Genomic DNA, 19,104 nt, shown 5'->3' on the forward strand with positions numbered 1-19,104 from the left:
AGAGTGAAAACATTCATTAGCACAAAGCAGTTCGTGTTGCCATTTGAGTGTGGCACAGATAAGAGTTTATACTAGGAAGGGGAAGATGAGTGAAATCTTTTTGTCCTGACACAGTGGATTGGAGAGCAGCAACGTTTCCAGCCCGGCTCTGCACTTGCAGTGGTTTAGAGCAGGGCCAGGAGCTTTTCCTTCTTTTGCGAGCCCACATCGCCATCGTACGGCTGGTTTTATGAGCGCTGACAGTGCCTAGGGAAAAGCCAGGCCTTCATCTTCCCCCTGCCGTCTGTCCGCAGGCCAAACACACTGGGATTGGCACTTTCCTTCCCAGCCGTGCAGAGCATCACAAACACCGCTAATTCCAAGCGCTTCCAGCTGGGCTCGGGCTCTGCTCCCAGAAAACAGCCTCAAACTGGGCCAGGAGAGCCTCGGGTACCACGAAGAACTCTTCACTTACAGAATTCTTCCTCGGACATTGGAATAGGCTGCCAAGCTGGCGGCGGAGCTACCGTCCCTGCAGTTACCATTACACCCCGAGGTGCTGAAGTAAATATTGGACGTACCACTCAGAGCCACAGCCCGGCTGACAGGGCACTGCTGGGTCACAGCTTGGCCTCACTGACCCCTCTCGCACCAATAAACTCTGTGACTTCCCAATCGCAGCAGAGCCCCGCAGACAACGCGCGACCTCCGCGCACCCCCTCCATCCCTGAAGTACCACCCCGGCCCCGCCCCCGGCCCGCCCCCGGCCCCGCCCCGCGCAGCCGCGCTGCGCCCGCGGCCCCGCGCACGCGCCGCCCCGCCCCAGGAGCATACAAGATGGCGGCGGCGGCGCGCTGCGCCCGCGGGCTGCGGCTGCCAAGGGCAGGTGAGTGTCAGCCCCTCACTGTCCCCTCATGGGTCCCTCACGGGTCTCACCACCCCTCAGCGAGCTCGGCCCGTCGGTGCGCTCCGCTCCCGCCTCTGTGCCAGGGGAGCTCGAGCCGCAGCGGCTGGGAAGGAGCTGCCGAGGATTTTTTCCGGGGGCGCGGGAATGATGGCGTTTGTGCCTCCCTTCTCCTCGGGGAGCTGGGGCTTGGAGCACGGGGCATCGGGATGGAGCTGCGGGTGGCGCGCTGGGGCTGTCACTGCGCTGTGAACCGAAAGTTTGGGTTCCTTTTGCCGTTTCTTAGGTGACCGTGACCTTTGGGCCGCGATCTGTGGTGGAGTTCAGCTACCAATATTATATTTAAAGCGTGTGTTTGAGTCCTTGCCTCCGTTTAAATTCATTCTGCCCACACTCTTTAAGTTGAGGAACATGAGAGATAGCAAACGGGTTTTGTTAGTAAAGGGCAGGGAGGAATTTAATATCCTTTTAGTGGGAGCAGTGTGTTTTTATTTATGTAAGTGGCTGTCAGACTGCCTTTCAGGACAAAGTGGAAGGTGTGGTGCCTTTTTCCAGTTCATGGGGTTGGGAGAGAACAGGGGTAAACAAACTTTTGGGTAGAGAAACAGGCGCTTTGGGTTGGCTGTGGATATTTGAGCTTTAAGTCATAGAATGACAGAATTATTGGGATTGGAAGGGACCTTAAGGATCATCCGCTTCCAACCCCCTGCCATGGGCAGGGACACCTTCCACTGTCCCAGGTTGCTCAGAGCCCCATCCAGCCTGGCCTGGAACACTGCCAGGGATAGGACAGCTACAGCTTCTCTGGAAAGTGGAATTTGAGTCAATGATTTGGCATATAACCATAGCTGGTGATCATTTATGGCAGCCAGACCTCATAGAGTTATAGAACAAGGAAAGATGCTCATCACTAAACACTATACAGTGTAAGGTAAGCATAACAGGGGAATACAAAAGTGGGAGAATGCATGACAGTAATTAGATATCATTTGTTGGTAGGACAGTGAAGAGGCATTATGAAGAGCCTGCCACCAATAAGTTTTGCAGAAGTAACAGAAAAAAAGCCACTGAGTAGTTGAAAGATATAAATTATTATTGATTTTTTTAAACTTTCAGTGGTTCTCAAACTACCTGCCGGGACAAAATTGGAGATGCAATATCTTTTTCTAGTTATGGGGTATGGGGAGAACAGGGATGGAAAAGGAGGCTTTTGGGTAGGGAAAACCTCCTTCAGGTACTGAAATCTGGTTGAACTTTCTGTTGGAGTTCTGCCAGCTGAGGTAACAGAATATAATTTATGCCTCAACACACCCTATCCTTTTGTTCTTCTGATGTTAGTGTCCCTGTGTAGCTGGTAATTCCTAACCATGTTGGAATAAAACCTTCCACAGTGTGCAAGTGTCAGGTTGCTCCCAGTCCCATCCAGCCTGGCCTTGGACACTCCCAGGGATGGGGCAGCCACAGCTTCTCTGGGAAACCTGTGCCAGGGCCTCAACACCCTCACAGGCAGGAATTTCATCCTGATATCCCATTTAACCTCCTCTCTGTCAGTGTGAGGCCATTCCCCCTTGTCCTTTCACCACATGCTCTTGTATTTTAATATCCTGATGATGTCCTGCCTCCATGGCTCCCAAGTTTTCCCAGCTCCTTGAGGAGAGGAATGGCTTTGAGGCAGCATCCCATGTATCATGGATCTGGCTCTTTGCATCTCTCCCTGTCTTCTCACTGCAGAGCTGTGAAACAGGGGGATTACTTCCTCTGCTATATTATATTCTTGCTGACCATTCTTTACTTGCCCCACCTTAAACTCACAGTAAGCTTTACTTGCTCTTTAAGAGCTGATAACCTTTGTCTGCTCCTTCTACCAACAACTTCCCAGACCTGCTCCCCTCTGACCTCTCCAGATACCTCTGATACAGCCCACCAGGAGCCTCAGCGTGGGATGTTAGAGAGAAAGGATCTGTGATGAGCAAACCAACACAAGCTATGAGTTAGCAATGAATCCCAGTTAACATCCTGAACTCTCTCCTGTTCCGCGTTGCAGGCCATGGAATTTCTGTCCTGACTGCGGCACCGTCGGCGTTGCAGCAGCACCGGCAGGTCCATCACGCCGTGATCCCTCATGGGAGGAGTGGAAGATCCTCTGTCAGTGGCATTGTGGCCACTGTCTTTGGAGCCACAGGTTTCCTGGGACGATACGTTGTCAACCGCTTAGGTAATGCTCACCAGGAGTACTGATTGAAGAAGCTACCCAAAGAAATGTTTCATGAAACTAATTAGTCTTCAGGTTGCAGGGTGATGGTATTTTGGATCTTAAAATGTTTTGCAGTCTGCTAAAGTTGCAGCATGTGACAGTAGAAAGTGTTTTAATCAAGGAAGTTTGGGAGCTTTTGAGGGTTAATGTCATTAGAAGAAGTCCTGCTTTTCTGTAGAATGCAAGTCTGAGGACAGCTACAACATGTATTTGATTTTTTTAGTTTTAGCCTTATTAGGACATTTTACAGAAAGGTTTACAGGAGTTTGATTGGAATTGTTTAAAATTGCCATTTTGAATTTAAATTTTGGAAAATAGCCCATGCTGCGTTTCCCCCCTCCTTCTTTTCATGCAACTTAAAATAATGTAAATATCCTTGTATATTTCCATTTTTTAGGACACACAATTTTTGTTGTTGTTTGTTAACAAGCTTTGGCATTTTGTCTTACAAGCCTAAATTTTAAAGAAAGAATCCTGTTGTAGGTTCAAGAAGAACCTTAGTTCTGTTCTACTTTTAGCTTTGCAGATACACATTCAAGACACCTTGTCTAATTGTAGTGCTTTAATGCCAGGGGAAGAAAGGGAGCTTTGTTTATTCAGAAGTTCATCTACTTGAAGGGATGTATTGGTTTGAAACTTTGGGGTTTTTGTGGCCCTTTAGGTCGCATTGGCTCCCAAGTGATCATCCCCTATCGCTGTGATCAGTATGACCTGATGTACCTGCGGCCCATGGGTGACCTGGGACAGCTTCTCTTCATGGTGAGTCTGGCTTGAGATCAAGCACAAACCCCTGGCTGTGCAAGTAATCCTCCTCAAAGACACAGCTCCTGTGAAGCTGGTGTTCAGCCTCTAAAGGGAAATGGTGTGGAAGAGCTTACTTTGGTGATGCCTGTTTACACATTGTCTCATCTTTTCCCCATCTGATGCTCTGCTTGCAGGAGTGGGACTGTCGGGACAAAGATTCCATCCGAAGAGCCGTGCAACACAGCAATGTGGTCATTAATCTTATTGGAAAGGAATGGGAAACAAAGTAATTTTCCTTTTTTTTTTTTCCTTTCTCTATATGTGATGGATTTGCAACAGGTATTGTAACCATGTATCAGAGCGTGTGTGTGCAGTGATGTAGCCATTGTTCTTGGCTTCTGTGAAAAGCAACCCCAACATTTTGTGTATGAAATTTCTTTAAATGGTTAACTCCAGTCCTGTTTGTGATCTGCTTTGGAAAAGTGCATTCTTTCCAAATTTTTCCAGTGTACCAACTTGTGTTCTGTCAGAAAATTGAAATGAGCTACTTTCACGTACCTCATAGGTGTTCCCTGAGTGCCTTCCTATAGATAGCAGAGCCTCACTAATTTCTTATATTTATATTTACATTATCACAAAAGCATGATTTCACCCTGTCACTTGGACATAGTGATGAGTTGTAGCCTGATAGAAAAGGCTGTGATCAAACAGAAATAGCTGATGGACAGTCCCTAAGATTATGACAAATGACATCATTCCTTGATGGAATTTTGGCACATACAATATTAGCTACAGAAGCATTATTTGATAATAATTTTTAAGAATAGTTGCTTTTTGAAAGCCATTGAAAATTCCCATATTTTAGGTTAAAAACACCTATAACAACCACCTGCTCTGTGTGTGTGTTCATGCAATTATATACATTTTATTTAAAGCCTGGTGCAGGACAACCAGACAAAAAATTAATGGTGAGATTTGCCTTTGTATCGTGCATAATTTTTGCTTTCATAATAGACATAAACTAATGTAGATATTGTTTTATCTCTGTTTACAAGCATAATGCTTTTGTTGCCCTTTTTTAATGAAAAACCCTTTGATGTTCAAAATTTCTGGACTTGTGTAAAAAGTATGATTTATAGAAAAGACAGTTTCTTTTATTATTAAAAGAAAGTGAGAGAACAACAGAAAGTTTAATTCTGTTTAAAAATCCCCAAACCTTGTTCTCTTTTCAGTTTCAGTAGATTCAAACAGACAAGTCTTGGTCCATGTTTAAAACTTCTGGACATTACAGAACTTAACCACTGTGTGGCACAAATGTTTTAATGACATACATTATGCATGTGGGTATCAGTGGTGGTGCTGAAACCCTGAGATCAAGTTCTCTGGTTTGTTAAACACGAGGTCAGAGTAACCATTGTAATCATCCCAGAGCCTGTGAAAAACTTGGGCAGGAGGAAAAGTAAAATTAGATGGAGAGATCAGTCAAAATAAGCAAAGCCTGCCATGAAAATACTTTGCTCCTTGCCTTGTACTTGTGTCCAGGCTCCTGTGTGTGTTCTGTGTTGTTTGAAACTCCATGGTTACAGGAGGGATGTTGTTCATTCTCGTGTGTTTCTAAATCTGTTTTGGTGAGCAGAGCAGGAGTGATGGTTCCCAGGATCAGATTAGTTATTGAAGGCTCAAAAATAACTTTGTATTTTTAAGGCTTTCTTTGGACTCCAGTGGGATCTGAAGAGCTGTGGGAGGAGATAAGGACACAGAGGGAGGTGTTTGGATAGGATGGTTGTTACCCAAAGCAAATGGTCAAGGTGCAGGGGTGCTTATAGGGGCAGCACAATGGCATGAGAAGCCAGTTCTCTTTCTTGCAGTCTTGGGATAGTTGGAAAGAATTTGGGGATTGTTGGCAGCATGTAATGTCAGTTCTTCATGGAGACAGAACTTCTGTATTGTTCTTGATCAGATACTGGTTCACAGTATGACCTCCTAATTTAGTCCTCTTGAATGTCATATAGTGAGGGGAGGATTTCTTTTTACTTCTCCTGGAAGTCTCTTTCAGCTCTGAAATGGTTCTAAATGCTCTGACAAATTATTTTTCCATTTGCATGAGCACCTCTGTGATCTCTGATTTGTTTTTGTCTGCTTCCCCCTGCCAAGCATCTGCCCTGACTTGTGCAGCACAGAAATTTTGAGCTTCTTTGTAGTGTAATTAAGTGTGTCAAACCAAGGCAAATTTTGAACAGGATTTGTAAAAACACAGCCTTGCTCAGAGTTCAAGATGCCAGAGTGCTTCTTTTAATAAAAAGAACCTGTTTACACTTTCACTGGGAGTTTTCTATTTGTCACAGACAAGTGGGCAGGATGATATTTCATACTGATTTAATCTTACCAAGTGAAAAGGCATAGAAGCTAAAATGGAAGATTACAATTGTGATTTCACTTTCCTCTAATTTGTATTATATGAAGAGGCCATCATGAAGGGAAATTTTGTTTCTAACAAAGAATGTCAGTACAGTTTTTGATAATACATTCAAGTAATATGTAATAATTGCTTTTTGGCTGATTAGCAGCCATTGTTGATTGCTTTTAAAGTAACATTTTGGTTTTGCCTTGCTTTAGAAACTTCAAATTTGAAGATGAATTTGTAAATATTCCCCAAAGTATTGCACAGATAAGTAAGGAAGCGGGTGTGGAAAAGTTCATTCATATCTCTCACCTGAATGCTGACATGAAGAGTCCTTCCAAATACCTCAGGAACAAAGTAAGTCTGGAATCCACTTAAATATATTTGCTGAGAATGTTCTTTGTGTTTGGTTTTTCCCCCCAGCTGGGTCTCTGGAGGAAATCAGTGTGTGATTTTACTAAAGACTCTTTTCTGCAGCTGAGAAATGTTTGGGCTTTCTGTGAGACCTTTATCTTAGTGCAGCATCTCAAGGATCAAATGGCTTAAATATAAATAATTTTGGTGCTACTGATGGTGTCGTTTCTTTCAGTTCTGTAGTCAGGGATGCCCTCTGTGATGGAAGGCATCCACTTGTGCTTGGTTCAGCATGGATCTAAGGAATGTGTTTGTTTTAATTGATAGGCTGTTGGAGAGAAGGCTGTGAGGGAAGAATTTCCAGATGCTGTAATTTTGAAGCCCTCTGAGATGTTTGGGAGAGAGGACCGATTTCTCAATCATTATGCAAGTATGTACTTTTGGAATAATAAACCCGTGTATGATTTGTGTAACTGCCTGTAGAGAACAGAGAAAATGGGATTTGTTTCTGAATTGCAGACAGGTGTGTTTTTATCAGGAATGTGTGAGATACATAGCAACATACTAAATTCTCATCTCTTGACAGAATATTCTCAATCTAGTTAGATGTTGCTCTTTGTTTTTATTTTTGTAATCATTTTATTTTTGGTGGGGGGAGATGTGTGCTTAGCCACTGTCAGGAAACAGCAAATGTAGCCCTCTCATTGGTGTTAATAGGAAAACTAAATGTGTCTTGAAAAAAATGTTGCTGCAATTAGCTGGGAATTCTTCTCAGTCCTATTTTTAAAGCAAAGTCAATTTTCAGAAGAGATCCACACTCAGTGTGGTGTAAAATGTCTTGGTCGTTCTGGTACTGAAAGAATTCCCAGATTTTCTCTTTTTTTCTGTCAGACATGCGTTGGTTTGGTGGTGTGCCTCTTATTTCTCTGGGCAAAAAAACAGTCAAGCAACCAGTCTATGTAAGTTTTCCATGAAATCCCAATCCCAAATCCTCGGTGGGTGGATGTGTTGGTCTGTAAACCTCTGCAAGAAGAGTGTGTGCATTCCTGTTTTCTCTTGGTAACTGTTGGAATTTCTTCCTCACAGGTGGTTGATGTAGCAAAGGCAATTATTAATGCAATTAAGAACCCTGATGCAAAAGGAAAAACATATGCCTTGGCTGGGTAGGTCACTTCTGATTCTAATTAACTGTAGTACATCTTTTTGGTGTCAGTTTTTGGCATGCTGCACAGTACATTTAATTTCTCCATCCATGCACACAGTTTGAGCTGCAATAAATTCCACCTCCTTTTTGGGAGGAAAAATGGCTCAAGCTCTTACTGTGAGTACTCTGAAAATCCTAATCTGGGCCCCACTGCAATTCATGTGATGTATGTGCACACAAAGAAATAAGAAGCTTGGGAAACATGGTAGACAAACATGGATTTGGGGAAAATTCTGGTAAAGCTGTGTGGAAACCACCTGGAATTAGAATGGCTTTGGGGCAGTGGATCTACAGTTAGAGACTGGGTTTACAGGGTGCCCAGAGAAGCTGTGGCTGCCCCATCCCTGGAAGTGTTCCAGGCCAGGCTGGATGGGGCTCTGAGCAACCTGGGACAGTGGAAGGTGTCCCTGCCCATGGTGACAGTTTTTAAGGTTCTTTCCAACCCAAACCATTTTATGTTTCTCTGCTCTCTTGGAAATTTTCTGGAGAACATGTCAGTTGAAGGCTCAGTTTCCATGCCTGTAACATCAGACCTTGGCATGTGTGAGATCAAACTGCTCAGCACTGTGCTCTAGTGCTGTCATGGAGCTTTTCAGAATGTTCTGGAATGGCAGCAGATTGCCTGGAAAGCCAAGGGAGATACCTAACAGCTCAGTCTGAGCCATCTAGAGAGCCTAAATTGCCAAGGCAAAATCTGAACAAGAAGGGAATGGGAATTCCCAGTGTTTTATGTTACTCTTAAACATGTGGATGGAAGACTGCTTCATTTTCTCCATCATGAGAGAGGGGAGATGCATTTTTTGGACAATTCATCTTGCTTTTAAATAGAACAAGATATTTTTAGTCAAGTAAAGGCAAATGAATCAATTTCCCTGCAGACATTTCCTCCCAAAGATGGGATGTCTTGTTAATAAAGTGTCCTTAATTCTCTGTTTGCTTTCTGGCTTCCAAGTGGGCTTGAACAAACTCCTGTCACAGTGCAGAAAGTCTTGAGTTCAGAATTGGAGTCAGCATGGAAGGAGGCACACTCAGGTGTGTTTTCAAAGCACACAGAATACACTTCTTTGGCCAGCAGCCAAATGCTCCCTGTTCCTTTCTGCCGTTTCTTTTCCGTGCTTTTCCCTAGTTCCAGGATGGGCCCTTCCGCAGGCTGCAGTCCTCCAGGATAAACCTCCTCCCTGTGAGCCACAGGGGAATCTTTGCTGACAAATTAGTTGGGTTGAAGAAACAGGCTTTTTGTAGCCTTGGGGGTGAAGGGTTTAAAATTGTTGGGTTTTTTTTTTCTCTTGATGCAAATATTGAAGTGTAGCTGTCTGAGGTGTGATGTTTGGTGCTTTCCCTTCCAGCCCTCACCGGTACCTCCTGTATGACATGGTCGAGTACATCTACGCCGTTTCCCACCGCCCCTTCCTTCCCTACCTGCTGCCCCGGCCTCTCTACCAGTAAGTGGGACCCTAATTCAGTGAGTTCTTGGCAGCACAGAAAGATAAGTACCGGTTGCATGGGTTATTTACTCTGCCCAGTTGTTATTTAATGTGGTGGGGTTGCAGAAGTTGCCTTTCCTGAGGTACTTGTTAGGCAGTTTTGAGCCTTCAGCTCAGGGACAGGCTGGCATCTGCTGAGCTGGTACATGAAATGGATGCTTGTAGTGAGCTTCACATAGCTGCTCATTCCAGAGTCATTTCTCCCTGACATTTGGGGGCAGGGTGAGAGGACATAGTCTCAAGCTGCACCAGGGGATGCTCAGGTTAGACATTAGGAAGAATTTCTTCACAGAAGGGGTGGTTGAACCACCCTTTAGAATGGGCTGCCTAGGGAGGTGTTGAGAAACTACTGGACATGGCACTCAGTGCTTTGGTCTGATTGGCAAGATTGTGATCAGCAAAGGTTGGACTTGATCATTCTGGAGGTCTTCTCCAGCCTAAGTGATTCCATGATTGAATGGCTGAGCCAAGAAGTAGCAAAAGGTCCTAATTCAATAACATTAGTAGCAAACCAAATGATTTTTAATAATAGCACAGGGAAGATCCGTGTGTATGTTGCTGAGTGCAGGCCCTGACAGATTTTTGTGCACGATCTCAAGGATGTGCTACTGAGCCTGGGCCTGATCTTTAGGGAATAATCACATGTTTTTGAAGTGCTACCCCAAACAGTAAATGCCATTTCAGAAGTTGGCCTCTGCATGATGGGGCTGTGTTAATTTTTGGTCCTCCTCATTTTTAGTACAATGAAAATTGAGTTTAATCACTCATCAGAGTTAGAACCCTCCTGCCAGTAGGACTCAGCACTGGATCCATGGAAGTGCTGATGGATAACATTTAGAACATCCTAAACTGCTGTGGCTGTTCTGTATTGGCTGCAAGAGGCACCAGGATATAGCATGGCCCAGGTGACACAGCAGCTTGTTAAAAAGGTGCTATGTGAGTGCTTCTTGGCTTTATTCACATTTGCTGCAGTCTATGTTATGCTTGTTTGTTTATGGGCCAAACTAAATGATAGTTCATATTTTTGAGGAAGAATGTACCTAAAAGGCAGATGAGTTATGTTTATGTGCAGTAACTCAGTAACACCCTAATCTGCCAGGTGAGCACTTCAGCAGGAGGTCCTACCTGTTCACTAAGAGATTCTGTTCTTGGTCCTGAGACACTGAGCAAGAGCTGTAGCATTATTTTCTTTTCTCTGTCAGATTTCCTTCTTTCAAGGGAGTCTTCATTTCTGAAAACTGCAGATACCCCAATCCTCACCCTTTTTATAGATTGCTGCAGATTCCACCAGCTTGTTTGTGTTGCTGATAACTCATTTAGTTGTCAGCAAGTGTGTTTTCTCCTGGGGGCATTGAATCCAGCTTCGTGACTAATTGGATTGCTGCCTACATTGGCAGAGAACAGAGTTTGGATGAAAGGCAGGGATAAGACTGAGCCCTCTGGTGTGTGGGGAATTGGATGTGGGGTTTACTTTCCCCTCCCACTAATTCTGGAGATCTGCTTGTCCATCGCATCCAAAGCAAAATAATACAAGATCCAGTAATTCAGGAGCAGTTAATTAAATACAGCTAAGAACTTGGTGCTTTAATGAACTCAGAGCTTGCAAGATCAGCTTCAGAACAAGCTCTTGCTCACCATCTAATGAGTCTGAAATAATTTTTACCAGATTTCTGTGTATCTGGATAAATGAACTGCACTTTTGCAATATTTCTTCTGTTGCAGTTTGGTTGCAAGATTCTTTGAGATGAATCCATTTGAGCCGTGGTTGACGCGGGACAAGGTGGATCGGGTAAGTGTGGAGCAGCCCAAAATGCCTCTTGGGAAATGGTTCATTGTGCATCTGTAACTCCCACTTGTAGTTTTGCATTCCTCAAAACCACATGGAACTGAAAACAGCCAAAAGTGGAGGCTGGATGAGCAAAGTGAGGGGGGCAGTGCTCCTCACTCTTCGTTTATGTACCTCTAGGTGCACTAAAATCATTTCCATCATCCAGGGAAAGGGGTTTTTAACAACTGAAGTTGAACTGACACTCTGCACACATTGCAAAATCTCACTTAACATTCAAGCGCGTTTCCTGGGAGAATGTTGCCACTTCATGTTTATTCCTGACTTCTCAGAGTGTTTCACTGGGGGTGGAGAAATAAGTTGCAAAAAACCAGCTGCAAGCAAGGAAAAAGTAGCAATTGGCAAGTGTTAGTGTCAAAATTTGGCATATGTGTAGGCTAGCAAAGATAGTCACGTACGTTCCCTAAACTTTCTGCTTTCTGAATTATGGAGTGACTCTCCCAACTGTTTTGCAGCAGTAGAATTTCAATATGTTTTCTTATCACACAGTATCAATTATGTCCCCCAGGATATAATTGTAACATCTCCACAAACCTTTATTCCAGTTGCCTTTGTAGTTTCTTGAGTTGCATTTCATAAAATAAACCTGCACCAAATAATTTAAAACTGCTGCAAGTCAGCTGTAGCATAGGTAGTGTAAGAGGGAATTTCTCCATGCTGCTTCTGGGTCTGGTTGTTCTCTTTTCTTCCTTAAATAATCTGTGCAATATTAGATGTGTTTGACTTAGAACATCTTTCAAGGAATACCAGTGTAAGAGAAATCTGTTTTCTAGGATAGAAGTTGTATGGGTTGCATATATGCTAATAGAATTAACTATTTGTCCTGTACAGAACCATGTTCTAAACCACAAACAGAGTAAAACAAGCTATCAGAGGTGATAATTCAACACAACATTTTCTTGGCAAGTCAAAATATCTGTCATTGGAGTTCATGTATAGCCTTGGAGTTCTGCTTAATTTTGTGGTTGCGATGCAGTAACCTCCCTGATAATGTATGGAGAGGAAAGGAAGGCACTTCCTGCATGGTATTTATTCCTAAATTAAAGCCTAAAAGACTTTTTGCTGGATGCAGAATACCTGTACCTCTTGTTGAAGGTCTTAGTACTCAGGACCTCGTGTGATTATGCCACAGTTCTGTTTGAGTCTTTCCTCTTCTTCTTTCGGTAGAATGATTGCATTGGGTGTAAAGCTGTTCAAGTAAATTATCTTTTTGTTTCCTTACCCTCCCTATTCTTGCTGAAGTTTCACACAACAGACATGACATTTCCTGACCTTCCTGGTTTTGAAGAGCTGGGGATTGAACCAACCCCCCTGGAGCAAAAGGCCATCGAAGTCCTGCGTCGTCACCGCAGGTTCCGCTGGTTGGATGCTGAGCTGGAGGAAGTAAAGCCAAAAACACAGCCCCTGTAACAGCTGACAAGGGGAATACTTAAAACTTCTTAAACTGCCTTTGGATGACCCAACTTCTTTGGAGGACTGTGTACATACTGAGTAAAATGTATGAATCATGTAAACTCATGTATTTCACCAGTGTTGTCTTTTCAGTTAAGGGGGGAATGTTACTGCAACGCAGATTTTCTCTCTGCCACAAAAGCAAATACCATTGGTTGCTCAGCTGGTGAGCATTGTAATGTTTTGAAGGTTGGGACTAGAGGGAATGTGCCATAGTACTTGTCCCTTTTTCCTTTGGCTCTCAAAGCAAATGTATCACTGAGCTTTAGCTGCTCAAATGGTTTCAAGAATGTTGCAGTTTGGGACTGGGTTGCCTTGAACGTGCCCTTTCCAGTGGGGACTGCTGGAAATGCCACCTATTCAGACTATGAGATCTCGGACAAAGCCCTGGTTTTAACTTTTTGACTCTTCTGAACTTGGCCTTCTGTGCTGAACACATCCCCTAAAGAAAGTGCCAACCTCCTTTCAGTGATTTGCAGGGAGCCACAAGGTCACTGAGCCTCTTTTCTCCAGGTTAAACACCCCCAGCTTCCTGAGCTGGTTGCTGTAGCCAGAGAACCATCTCTCACTCTGTCTGTATTGCCAAACTACTGTTAAACTCCTGGGCAAAGTGTTTCTCAAATTTCAAGAGCTTCACATTTTGTTGTTCCACATCAAAACTGCTGCTGCTAATGTTTACTCTTTGAGAAGGAGGGCTCTTGTGATAGTGTGAGTTTTTTGATCCTGCTGTCGAAGGAAGTATTAAATTTGGCTCTCATGGATTGCGTATTTTTCTTTTGATAACATAAGTTCAGTGCTTTTAAAATAAATCTGTCAGTTTAAAAGCTAGGGCACACTGGAAGTGCATATTGTTAGTAATTTCAGCCTCAACTTTTTATTATTTTTGACTGCCAGCTTTTCTCTATCAGACCCTCTGTAGTCTCATTAACACTCATTTGCTAAGTGTGGACCTGATCTTCATGTATTGCATGTGAAATCACTCTTGTTCCTGAGCTGCTTCACAAGAGTACAGAGAGATGCAATTATCACATAGCCCTGCATGGCTAACGAGCAGTTTCCATTTTCAGATGGCAAAGTGCTGCAGGAAGAGCTGGCAAAGGCAGTGTTGGAATGTGAGGTGCCAGTTCTGGAAATGCTTACCATGGTTCAGTGATTTGTTTCTCCCCACCCCCCCCCCATTCAAAGCACAGCTTTTCCAGTTGCACCCCTGAGCTCTCCTACATGCTTAATTCAGACAGCCGTTAGAGAGGGGTGAATATCCATGAGACATTTACTTGAAGCAGCTGTTCCACATCAGGAATATGGGTAAAGGGGAGCATCACACCACACTACTTTGCCTTACACAGCACTTCCCCTTTCCCACCCTGCAGAACCTATGCTGTGATTTATCCTTTGTTACCTTTCTGAAGCAGTTCCTTTATTTTATAATACAGCCCTGAGTACAAAATTGCTGTAATCCATAGAATTACTAAGGTTGGAAAAGACCTCCAAGATTGTTGAGTCCAATCTTTGGTTCCCACCTTGACAATTAAACCAGAGCACGAGTGCCACATCCAGTGGTTTCTTAAACACCTCCAGGCATGGGGGTTCCACAGTGTCCTGGGGCAGTCCCTTCCAGTGCCTGACCACTCATTCCATGAAGAAATTCTTCCTGATGTCCAACCTGAACCTCCTTTGGCACAGCTTGAAGCTGTTTCCTATTGTCCTGTCTCTTCTTACCTGGGAGCAGAGCCCAACATCCCCCCAGCTGTCCCTTCCCGTCAGGGAGTTGTGCAGAGCCAGAAGGCTCCCCCTGAGCCTCCTTTTCTCCAGGCTGAGAAAAGCTTAAAGGTTTCTCTAGTTGCTTAGAGGGTAGATTTTACTGACTGAGGAGCATTTGTGCTGGCAGTAATTATTCTGTCGTTGCCTCTCTCTCTCTCCCTGCTGTTATTTCTTCTTTTCCCTCTGCCCTAAGAAATGCACATGGATACGATTCTATGAAATGAGATCAGGGGACTGTTACATTTAAAGTAATCCCAATTCTGAGTAATTAACGAGAATATTATTGCAACTTCTTTGAGGTAGGTGAGCAGAAGGTGAAGGGCGCTGACAAAAGAGCAAAGGGAAGCTGGTGGCAGAACTGAGAGCAGTGATGGTGTGCTGCTGTGGGGCTTCTTTCCTGGAATTTACTCCCCAAACACCATTCCTTCTTGGAAAAGCTTAACATCAGTTGGGCATGTTGCAAGCTACAGAATGGAAATTGCTTTTCTCATTGTCACTGGGGAATGTCAGGGATTTTGTTGTCGAGATTCTGGTTTGGAGCAGGATATGGAATCCACAGCTGGAGAAACATCTATAGCAACGTGTATGTTGCTTCACCCTTATCGCCACGGACCTGGCTTGCACTGAATCGCCAGTAGTCGGAGCTGCTGCTTAGCAAATCCTGATCCCGGTTTTCCCTCCACCTCTTCCGGAACCTCCTTGCCCATCATTCATCACCTGGGCTGATGCAACTAATTAAAAAGCCATTTAATCCCTCCCGTCAAAGTTTTTTGTATATACACACGCAAAGGATAGAGGACAACAGCTCACTGTCCTGGTGGACATCGGGGACGTGGTGTCCCTCAGGAGTTCATATGGGACCTGTGTTATTTACTAACTTTTAAAATGATGCAGTCAAAGGGATTGAGTGCGCCCTCAGGAAGTTTACAGACCACGCTAAAGCAGAGTTGTCACACCTGAAGGACAGGATGCCATCCAGAGGGACCTGGCACAGGTTATCCAAAGAAGTGTGGCTGGTCCTGGCAGTGTCCAAGGCCAGGCTGGATGGGGCTCTGAGCAACCTGGAAGGTTGCTCCCCTCCATGGCAGGGGGATGGAACTGGATGATCTTTACTCTTCCTGCCCCAACCACTCTGTAATTCTGTGATTTTGGCAACAGAGGTGCCTGTTCCTTGCTTTAAAACCATTGAGGTCACATGTCTCAGGATTATTCCTGAACCTTACTATTGCAAATCTGGAGGAGATGCCTCTCAGCTTGTGGTCCCTGGTTGAAGCAGTCTGTACCAAGAAACAGAAACCTGGTTCTGCCAGGGGAGCGCCCCAGGTGCTGTAAGGGATTTGTCCAACTGCCTGCACCTGAGGAGCCTTTCAAGTGTGCTCAGGTGTGGCTGGAGGGAAGACTGGGGGCAAAGGTGACAACAAACTGGTTAAAGCAGCCTTAGGTGGGGGTGAGGGAGGTAGGGGTATGGCAAGGAGTTAGTTTGGCTCTGGTAATTGTGACTCTGGGAGTTCTGTGTGAGCTGCTCCTGCCCTTCAGCCAGCAGTGCCTCTGGTAAGTCACTCTTTTGCCTTTCTGCTGTCTGAAATATTTGTTGTGGGCTTTACAGATTCAAGAATGGATGGTTTTGCAAGCTGGGGCTTCAGTGGGCAGCTGAAAAATGCTCACCTGGAGACATCTGATTTCTTCTGGGTTTGTGTCTTGTGGTTGATTTCTCAGGGCTGTATCAGTGCCTCATTTTGTCCCTGCCAAGGTGTTGGTGTTGTCTCTCTGATATGGCACTAACTAGTGTGGAAGGTTTAAATTTATGTTCTAGTCTTTCTACAAGTAGGTGAAGTGCAGGTTTTGTTCTCTGTGAATTTGTCCCCTGTCTTTGGCCAACAGGACTTACTGAGGGAAGGGTGGAAAACAGGAGCAGGTGCACATTCTGTAGGTACAGCTTCCTTAGGAAGTTCACCTCTAGCTAGTGTTGCTATCAATTAAAATAAAGCTGGTGCTGCCACTGCATTTTTTTGAGCTTCTGAGGGCAGCCTGGGAAAAGCAGAGGTTGTATCCCAAGAATGTGTCAGAGCAGTAATTTAGCAACATAAGTGAGTGAAAATGAAAACAAAATATGTTCACCTGTTTCCAGTTTTGCCAGCATTTTTTCTTATCTATTTCTCCCACATACACCCTGTGCTTTATACCCTTAACTTGGGCTTGGGTAGGAAAGAAAGAGCTGCTCATTTTTCCATGTCTGTTGCTCCCCAGGTCACCTTATTCCTTTCTTTTTGCTGCCTTTAGCATTTTCCCAGCCTGCAGTTCAGTGCATTTATGAAACAATAGAAGAATAGCTTCTCATATCCTTGTGTTTTCTTGAAACGAGAAATCTAGTGATACAGTATAAAGAACCATCCCTTTCCCCATTAATTAATTTTTACTGTAAATATTTAAAATTTTTCATGCTACTTTTCAAAAACTGGCTTAAGTCTATTTCTAATGTGCTTTACCTATGCAACTGACTTCATTTTAGAATCATGGACTCATAATCCCTGGGCAGCTTATCCCAATGCTTGATAACCCTTTCTGTGAAGAAATTCTTGCTGAAAAGGAGAAAATATTCAGAAGTGCAGAGGAAATGCTTCCCTCCTTAGCTATGTGCTCAAGCCTGCTTAGCTTTACTGCATGTGCAGCAAGAACCCACCTTGGGAGGAAGAATTTGAAAAGGAATAAAAGGTTTTATTCTTTAGTGTCTGGTGGAATGGAAAGAACACTGTCTGAAGACATGAGCTATTTAAGGGACAATTAACTGGCAGTTTCTTTCAGGAGAAACTAAATCAGAGAACAGACAGAATCATTTAATCTGTTGCTGGGGGATTAGATTAGCTCTGATCAAACCTTGTGTGGTAAAATTGTGATAATCAATAATATAATTTTAAAAAAACCCAAACTGCTTTTATTCCCATCTTTTTTTTTTTGCTTCACTCCTCTAGACTCAGGAGATAAATTTAGATTTATCTTTTCATTTCCCTCTCTCTTGGTGAAACTGCAGCCCTGTTGAAACATCAAGTGTGCTCATTATCAACAGGGTATAGAGCCCTGCTTGCCTCAAGTGTGCTCCAGTCAGGATCAGTGGGCAACATTGAGCCAAATTATTATTTGAATTTCATCTGTCTCATGTCAAAAGCAAGAGAAGAAAAATGGGAGTTTTCAGAAAGTTAGATGATTTACTATTGGTTTCACCTGTTTGTCACTGTTCCTATCCATATCACAGCACAAGTTTTCCATTCCCATACAAAGTACAGGTAGATCCCTTTCTTGTTTTGTTTTTTTGTTTTTTCTTATGTTTTGTTTGTCTTGTTTTTGATGTTCTGGGCTTTGTTGATGCTATTTAGCTGTATATCTCTCTTCCTGTACCCATTTTCCAGTGCAGTGCATTCTGCATTAATTTTCTGGCACATAACCTGAGGGTTTTTTTTAAATATTCAGCAGAGTTGGGAGCCTTTTTCCCTTGTGCTGAGATCCAGGTGAGGTGAGGACATCCACCAGCTTGGCAATTAATTACCAGCTCTGAGAGGGCTAAAGGGCAGAGCTGCTCATGGTCAGCCACCCAAAAGCCCTCAGTAAACTGTGCAAGACCAAAGGCTGCCAGTGGCAGGGGTCAGTCCCACAGATCAGGGTCATATCCCATCCTCTGTGCCTGCAGTGCATGGAGCTCCCTGCTGGAAACCAAGCACTGACAGTACCTGGCTGTTCAGCTCAACTTTGTGTAGCAAATGTGATTTTAGCAGTTGTTTTATACTTCCCTGACAGTAGCAGATTCTGCCTGCAGTTATCAGTCACGGCTGTAATCCCAGATTAGATTTCAAACCACGTTTTTCCTGATTTTCGGGATGCTCGGCGTTACTTCGGAGTGTGTTGTGTCCATCTGTTCCCTGTGAATCTGCTTGGAGTCCCTAGTTCTCCCAGACAAGGCAAAATGGTACCTGGCAGTGTGTTTGCCTGCAGAATTCCCCAGAAATGTGCCATCTGTTTCCAAGTCCCTAAAGCAACAACGGGAATGGCAGCAGCTTTGGAGCCCAAGCCACACCTCACTTGTGCCCTGCTGTGGTGGGCACACAGAGCTCTGAAGTCAGTGCTGGCTTCTAATTCCATTTGTATTCCTGTTGCAGTGGTTCAAAAGAGATTTGCAAATGTAGGTCAGTTCTGTGTGGATTATTTAACAGGAATTCTCGCTGGAAGTGTTATTTATGCAAGTTTCAGGACTCAAATGTGGGAGCTCCATGGTGCAATGGCACACATCTTCCAGCTACTGCTTCTGTGGGAAGGGGAGTTTGATAAAGGGGAAGCTCTTGTTGTACACAGGCAATTTGAGAATGTGTTATTAATTTGCCAAAATTCAAGGAGTAGTGGTGCTATGCTAGAGCTCTATGCTGACAGCCTCATCCAAAAAAAGGCTGAGACAAATATTTGCAAAGCTTTATGAACAGCTCCATAGCATTGCCAAGTTTGTTTTTGCACTCCCTCTAGACTTTGTGTGTCTTCTGGGTTTATTTGTTGTTGTTGAAGGGGTGTGGGTGCTGTTAGTGTGGATGAACTGAGCCTGGCTCCCTCTTCACCCTGCCCTAGAAATGCTCCCTAAAGTGTTCAGCTCAGTCTGCACCGAGGTCCGTGTCTCTGGGACTGCCATGCAAGTCAGTTGGTTTAAGTAACAGCACACTGTGCTGCAATCTGCTGCATAATTA

At 44.1% G+C, this 19,104-nt stretch overlaps 1 protein-coding gene across 1 annotated transcript; it reads left to right on the forward strand.

Annotated features, from left to right (window-relative positions):
• The first annotated feature begins 787 nt into the window (after positions 1-787).
• Positions 788-12,684, forward strand: LOC116995370 (NADH dehydrogenase [ubiquinone] 1 alpha subcomplex subunit 9, mitochondrial-like). Its single transcript, XM_033058050.2, has 11 exons — positions 788-865; positions 2,928-3,098; positions 3,799-3,896; positions 4,076-4,167; positions 6,498-6,639; positions 6,964-7,066; positions 7,528-7,595; positions 7,723-7,799; positions 9,187-9,282; positions 11,047-11,113; positions 12,413-12,684. The coding sequence occupies exons 1-11, from the start codon at positions 817-819 to the stop codon at positions 12,578-12,580; spliced, it is 1,131 nt and encodes a 376-aa protein (XP_032913941.1). The 5' UTR covers positions 788-816; the 3' UTR covers positions 12,581-12,684.
• Positions 12,685-19,104: the final 6,420 nt, after the last annotated feature.

This window comes from Catharus ustulatus, chromosome 4 (genome assembly GCF_009819885.2).
Source record: "Catharus ustulatus isolate bCatUst1 chromosome 4, bCatUst1.pri.v2, whole genome shotgun sequence".
NCBI lineage: Eukaryota > Metazoa > Chordata > Aves > Passeriformes > Turdidae > Catharus > Catharus ustulatus.